This window comes from Nuphar pumila, chromosome 8 (assembly GCF_984573655.1).
Source record: "Nuphar pumila chromosome 8, dmNupPumi1.hap1.1, whole genome shotgun sequence".
Classification (NCBI taxonomy): domain Eukaryota; kingdom Viridiplantae; phylum Streptophyta; class Magnoliopsida; order Nymphaeales; family Nymphaeaceae; genus Nuphar; species Nuphar pumila.
In genome coordinates this window covers 124,308,341-124,315,237 of record NC_143256.1, presented here as the reverse complement: position 1 = coordinate 124,315,237, position 6,897 = coordinate 124,308,341, and the positions used below count along the sequence as shown (strand labels likewise).

Below are 6,897 nucleotides of genomic sequence, written 5' to 3'. Positions count from 1 at the left end.
AAGAGGAAACCGCATAAGAGGTGCCGCAGCTTCCTCTTCCCTGACATGCACACAGACCCTAAAAGAAGCCTCTTTCCTGTCAAAGGGATGCCCAGACAGCAAAATGCTCCCCCATAGGGCGAGGTATGACTTTTGATAAGAAAGGAGACATTTTTGCATGTATTATGTGAGCCCCAGCACATATTTTCCATAGAGATGTTTGATTCATCCCCTGAGAAAAATGACTCCTTTCGAAAGGTCCTTTTCACAGGAAAGAGCATGAAACGAAAAATCCCTGATGGTCTAATCAATGGGAAAATTGCAAGACAAATTTGATGGTTAAGGAAATTTAAAACTAGGAATAAAATTTGAAGTTGAACAGCAACAAGTATTTACCATACCGGCTATTAAAACATACAAGGGCTGTTTTTTATTATAAATGCACTAAGATTTTTCCTCACCTTCCCAAGGAAAACAAATATCTGCAATTTACTGCAGATCTTTCCTTATCAAGAAAATCCAAGAACGAGATTTTGCAATTACACTTTTTACTATTATTTATGCGCTTGACTGCTCAATGGTCCAACATGATTGGTCCCAAGACCGCAGACTCATAGACTCAGACGCATGCCCAGATAGGCCCATATCCACCAACTTCCAGACAATCGGCTTTCCAAGCCCCGATCCAAATCTTGGGTTCAGACAAAAAAAAATGGAACTTGTGGTGCAATTGCACTTAGAGGAAGGAAAAAATAACCTCAACTGCATTATCAAATAATTGATTTTAAAACATGATAACGCCAGCCCAAGGCAGGAAACAAGAGCCCCCCATTACCCACATCCCTTCCACCCTTTCAACTAGCTTGATCCTAATTTACACTATGCACAAGAGCAGATAAGCCCTTACCCATAGGATGAATGCCTAACATAATCATACATTGGGTTCATGCTTAAGACGCCCCTTAAGAATACCTGGAACTGGAGGTGATGAGGAAAGCCTGCCTGCTGCATTTGACCTCGAGGGATGAGGCAATGAATGCTGGTGTATCCCAAGCATGTTGGAGCTTTCCCCACCATTTGCAGTTGGAATATCATGTACTTTATCACTGTGTTGTGTCCCACAGTGTCCCATGGCCTTAAGGACATAGGCATCATCATGCAACTCAAATGGAGTGCTGCAAACGTGACCAAAAGTTATCACACGGAAACATACAGAGATGAATAAAATACCACAGAGAATATGAAGTAGAGAATTGCTATGTAGCATGAAAAGAAGCGGTAGCTAACCTGTTGAAGTCAAAATGAACTAGCTGCATATCTTCAGATATTTCCACCTCAACTGTTGCGTGAGGGCGCGTCTTTTGCATGCCATCAAGCAAAACAGAAGATAAGAGTGCCATTCACATTGATATTCCAGTACATAAATTCTTTCCAACAGCAAAACAATGGTCTCAACGAGTTGGGAAAAAGTACAATTAAAACAAAACGTAAAATAGACAGAAAAGCGACCAAGACCATGGTTCTTATACCAGGTTAGACAATGGAGCAACATGGGAAAAGCATCAAACAAGAGCAAACGAGCAGCACCTATACTATAGACAGTATGCAGTGTTACCTATAAAGCCACATAAGATAAGGCACCTGGAACCTACAGAGGCTAAAACAAAATTAGGATTTTCCTCCTGATAGGTGGCGTGCTAACTAAAAGTTACAGCTCCTGCACATGATAGTAGGGAAACAATGCATAACACAACAATGGACTAAAAAAAATATCTAAGTGGGATTTGCTATTCTGGTAGGGATGCCTGGCAGCTCTCACCTCCCTACTGCATTATGTATATCTACTTGCCAATTGCCATAGACATGTCCCACCAAATTGAAAAGTTTCAGATGTTTCATTATTATAGGCCGACATGAAAATAAATTTCCTTTGGTATGTCCACAAAGATTTCTCTGTAAAAGGTTCCATAAGAAACATAACAAGCTTCAATAAAAAACTCAATGCTCCATTGTTGTCTAATTGTATGGGCAGCTATTCCACTCAGCTAAATCTGTTCCCTAAGGACATTCAATAAATCAAACATTACAGGCTCACAGGAGGTCTCAACAAGACACTACCAATCAATTGGCACTCACGTGCTTTGCTGTTATAGATAGAGAATGAAACAGGCCTTCCATGGGTATGTTGACATTTGCTGCAAAAGTTTCCACCATTGGTTCCATCAGAAATGCAACAAGCTTCAACCGAAAGCTCATACTCCATTGCTGTCCATTGGTATAAGCAGCTGTTCTGCTCAGCTCGAACTTGTGCCACAAGAACATTCACCAATTCAAAATTTTAAGGTCTCCATGAGTTCTCGACAACGTATTACACCAACCAATACACACACATACTTTGCTATGGCGCTCATACTTCCTCAAGTTTCCACAGACTCGTCAAAATTTATCACCGAAAAGCTTGCTCATTGACCAAGGATTATCATCAAACGAAACTTACTCATTATTGAGTTCCTCAACAACAATATCATTTTGAAATGCCTCCAGTCTCCCACAGTCTCCCACAATCTCCCTCTCAATGAACCAAACGAGCTTTAAATCTCAAACTATGATTCCGTTAACAAGAGTTCTATGCAGATATTATATATCTTAAATGTTATTATCCTATTTGTTCTTGTGCTATTATTTTTCAATTATACCTTAGGGAGGCTACTTCAGTCTTTCAATGTCCCATCTGCATATCACTGCATATGGTGGGTTCCTGCCCTCATCAATGTCAAAATAGAATCGTCTCCTTTCTCATCTCCATTGAACTTGAATCCTCATAATCATCCCCTTTCTCATCTCCATTGAACTTGAATCCTCATCTGTCTGCTATTTACTTGTCTACAATTAACGTCACTGCTGAATCAAGTACCCTTCCCCCTTTATTCTGTATCTTCTCTATCTAACCTAAAGCAGCTGTCAACAGCAATGTTTTCCATCAAACCCCAAATCATGCTGCCAAGATCATCTTTTTCTTCTAAATCAATGGGATGTAGGCCCTGTTAGGCGACTTTTGCCCCTTCACAGTCCTTCGTGTTTTCCACTTTTTGCTTCTCGTACTTCTTCTGTCACCTGACATTTCTGATCATTTATAAGAGGAACGTTGAAATATTTTCCTTTGATGTTATGTTTTTTCTATTCTTATTCTTCAAACTCAGCATCAATAATGTAAATTTATACTGCTGGAATTCGAGCACAACAATAAAAAAAACAGGGCAAGTTTGTCACCTGCCAAATGCCAATCAGATACTCTGATGAAACAGGAAAAGATCGTCACTTAAATTACTTTCCAGAAATACTCAAACCACAAATGCCCACAAAGAATAAAATTACTGACGAGAGTAAATGAAGAAAAAAAAGATGTGTATACCTGAACTAAGATAAATGGTAAAGCCACTCCTGAAGTATTGTTGTCTGAACCATACAGCTGTTCATTCCTCTGAACAAGTTTTCGAAGACCAACCATCTACAAGGCACATGATCTTGAAACAGTCAGAACCCTTGCCCGAAGCAGAAAATAGGCTAGCAAATCAATGGGCTACCAGACAATGGATTAATATAACCCATAAGAATTAGCAACTGTAAAGAGTAACATGAATTGCAAAAAGAAGGCATAAAGAATGTTTTTGCTATACTTGTTCTTCAAGTTCTTGCAAGTAAGCAGTTTTCTTTTCAATACGACTTCTCAACGCTATGCGCTCAGCCTGCCATAATTTCAATTTTGAGAAAACAAGACATATTTCAGATGATAGCTTCAAACCCCTTAATGATTGGCTTTGAATAATACAGCTCATTAAACATTCATTGCCATAGCATACCAAATATCTCATCCAAAACATAGGAAATCAGTAAATTATACGACATTATTCTCTAGAATGTAAAACATAGCAAAGTCAAAGTTCAAACCTTTAACTCTTCAATATCGTTCAAGCTAGTGCGAGGCAACCCTTTCCATTGTATTTCTTTCTTATCCTTTGATATTATATCCATTGCCATAAGCACATTCAGTGCATCATAAACCCTTCTACGTATATTTTTTTCATCAAATTGTTGCTGGCAATCCAATGAGCCATACAAACATATAAGTAATAAAATCAGATATAAAGAACCATGCAGACAAGTATTTAATTAATATAGTTGACAAGCATACCTGGTCAGGAGCTGCAATGGTGCTGGGATTTGCAAATTCTGCTACAAGTTCATCAGCAACCTGAGAATGCACTAATAGAAAATTGTCAGACCAGGCTAAAGATTAGCAACCAGATAAAGAGAATAAGAAGGCACATGTTAAAGTTTATGTACAAAACTACTCATGAGTGCACAGGACCATCAGATGATAAGCCTTTTATCTTTTTTGTCACATGCAAGATAACGCTGTCAGGGGATATACCACTCACAAAGTAAGAAGCAAGGTACTCACTTTTTTTACAATCAGTGGGAGCTCCTAAGAAAGGTCATCATGGAACCTATGGTTCAATATAATTTCAAAAACAAGCTCAAACACAACAAATATCAAGCATAATCATACCCTGAGTATGATGATTGTCATGCTCAACCAGTCCAGCGAGAGCAATTAAATTCATCATTTGAAGGATTCTATAGAATCCCCAGCCCAGTGAAATGGCAAACTATAACAATTACTATGGACAGAGTGTCTAGAATCTCTAGATCGACTTCATGAATTACTGTTTAGTCCTTAAAGCATCAAAGCATGTGCCAGATTTTCAGTTTTTCTCTCCAGGACTTGAAGTACAGGTGATCGCCCTTTTGCACTTGTGACATATCTTCATATTTGCTGCTCACAAGTCCCACATTGGAATCTTGGCTCAGGGTTTCTATAAGAAACAAGGTTTTGAAAGGGATAATATCTGTCCCTAGCATGTTACTTTAAATCTCCCTTCCATAAGTGAATTTCTGACCTTGACTAGCTGTTGAGAATAAGAACAAAGAAAGATTTCTGTTTGATATTTGGTGGCCTTGAGATCCTATACGGCTATACCATTTGAACACTCTTGTTTACTGAAAAAAAAAAGTCTTATTAAGTGATACAGTGTTGCATCCACATAGTTCAATCCTCGAGAGAGGAATCAGAGGACCTTCAGCGATAGATTTGGGTTTCTAGGTTCATTTTACAAAATATTGGTATATGATGCAGATAGCCCTATGGGCATGTTAATTATGGCATCCCTTTGTTCCTTGTTTCCCTTTGTAGTTGTTGGATCAACACCACCTCATGTTAGTTTTTTTATTTCTTTTTTCCATTTTTTTTGGTAACAATGAGAAACCATCATTGTGGTTCAGATGGACCAAGAGGTGCCATGTTGACCGTGGCCCTGTTTCAGTGCTCGCAGTGTAAAGCTCCATGAGTAGTCCCCCCAGCCCACTGGGGTTAGTTTACCATTGGTTTAAACCTTATGTCAAGGGATGCACACCAAGGATAACGAGCACGCAACACTCTACAACTTGAATGCCTTAAGCCCACCCACCTAGCCAGGAGCGTGAAGACCTTGTGGGCTCATGTTGGTTGCTTAAATCCCCATATATCTGATAAAATATTCAATATAATTGACCAGAAAAGTGCAAAGTACAACAAGGTAGATAAAGAAACAAGGAATAGAAAAAGGAATAACGTCCCAAGGATTCACCAAAGGAAGCAAATTTACCTCATTGTATGTAGTTCTACCCTTGCTCTCTACCTTCTCGCATACTGAAGAACATCAGAAACCAGTAAGAAACTTAATTAGCCAAACTGAAACCATATATCAAAACAAAAACCAAGTAAACCCCAGCAACACTAATCACATTAATACTTTCCCGTTCCTTTCAATTCCAAATATCCACATTCAACTTCACCAAACAACATAATCCAAAGAATCGACAACGACTTTCAGAGAAAATAGGTAGCAAAAAGTACATCAATGAATCAGAACTGTAAGGGGGAAAAAAGGGTGCGTTGGAATTCTCATCAACACCACATAATTCAAATACTTCCCTTTGCATCCCCGTGCACACCAGAAATTGAAAAGAAAACAAAGAAATGCTATCCAATTCAACCAATACAAGTATGCCTAAGCCAAAAAAAAAATATTCTGAAAATCAAATAGGAGGCAAAACAGCTGAAAACCAAATAAGCCTAAATTCACGAGTTCGCAAATTCGATAACATCACCTTTCATGCTAAATTGCCGAAGTCCCCTTCCGGTCTTATCCCCCGTGACCGCTCCCGTTCCCCTCTTCTTCTTCCTCCCACTTCCCACCACAAAATCAAAAGCATACAACAACCGAAACAATGAAAACAATAATTATCTACTGAACCAAAGCAAAACAAGCAATTCAAGCACAATCAATCCACCAAGAACAAGCATTTCAACTAAAAACACCCAATAACCCAAAAATTACGATAAAAAATACAAGAAAGCAAGCGGCAAGATCGAAAACGCAGTCAATCTGCCTACCTGAGATTCGAGGGCGATCCTTTGTCGGCATCGCGGTGGACCCCGAGGTGGTTGAGCCGGACGAAGGCCCCATCGCCGGCGGTGGTCGCGACCGCCGGCTCGCTCCGGCTCGTCGAAGACCCGCCGGCGCTACTGCCGGTGGACAGAGACTGGCCCTGACCGGCACAGGACCACGCCCCCCTTGTCAAATTGGGGTTCTTCTCGCGGCCTTCCTCCTCGATCGCGCAGTAGCTCCCACTCCCGTCGCCGCTCACCATAGCCAGAGATTTCCGCCCAAACCCTAACCCTAATTAGGGTTCCGGTGGGGAGCCGGGGACGGAGGACGGATTACCGTTGAAAGTGAAAAAAAAAATTGGAGGGGAGAAAAGGTGGGAAAACTTTTTTTCAGAGAAAATGGGAGACGGATCTTTCCCTCTTTCCTT

The 6,897-nt window shown here is 40.1% G+C and overlaps 1 protein-coding gene across 4 annotated transcripts; it reads right to left on the bottom strand.

The window, feature by feature from the left end:
• Window positions 1–715: 715 nt before the first annotated feature.
• LOC149830586 (transcription factor-like protein DPB) lies at window positions 716–6,897 on the bottom strand. 4 transcript variants are annotated; one of them, XM_090015866.1, is made up of 9 exons: window positions 6,476–6,897; window positions 6,190–6,269; window positions 5,685–5,728; window positions 4,172–4,231; window positions 3,928–4,074; window positions 3,657–3,725; window positions 3,392–3,487; window positions 1,267–1,337; window positions 716–1,154 (listed from the first exon to the last, which is right to left on the bottom strand). In XM_090015866.1, the coding sequence occupies exons 1-9, from the start codon at window positions 6,730–6,732 to the stop codon at window positions 911–913; spliced, it is 1,068 nt and encodes a 355-aa protein (XP_089871992.1). In that variant the 5' UTR covers window positions 6,733–6,897; the 3' UTR covers window positions 716–910. The 4 variants fall into 4 exon arrangements, with proteins under 4 accessions (XP_089871992.1, XP_089871993.1, XP_089871994.1 ...); XM_090015867.1 differs by lacking the exon at window positions 3,657–3,725 and having other exon boundaries at window positions 6,476–6,896; XM_090015869.1 differs by lacking the exon at window positions 1,267–1,337 and having other exon boundaries at window positions 1,012–1,154; window positions 6,476–6,896.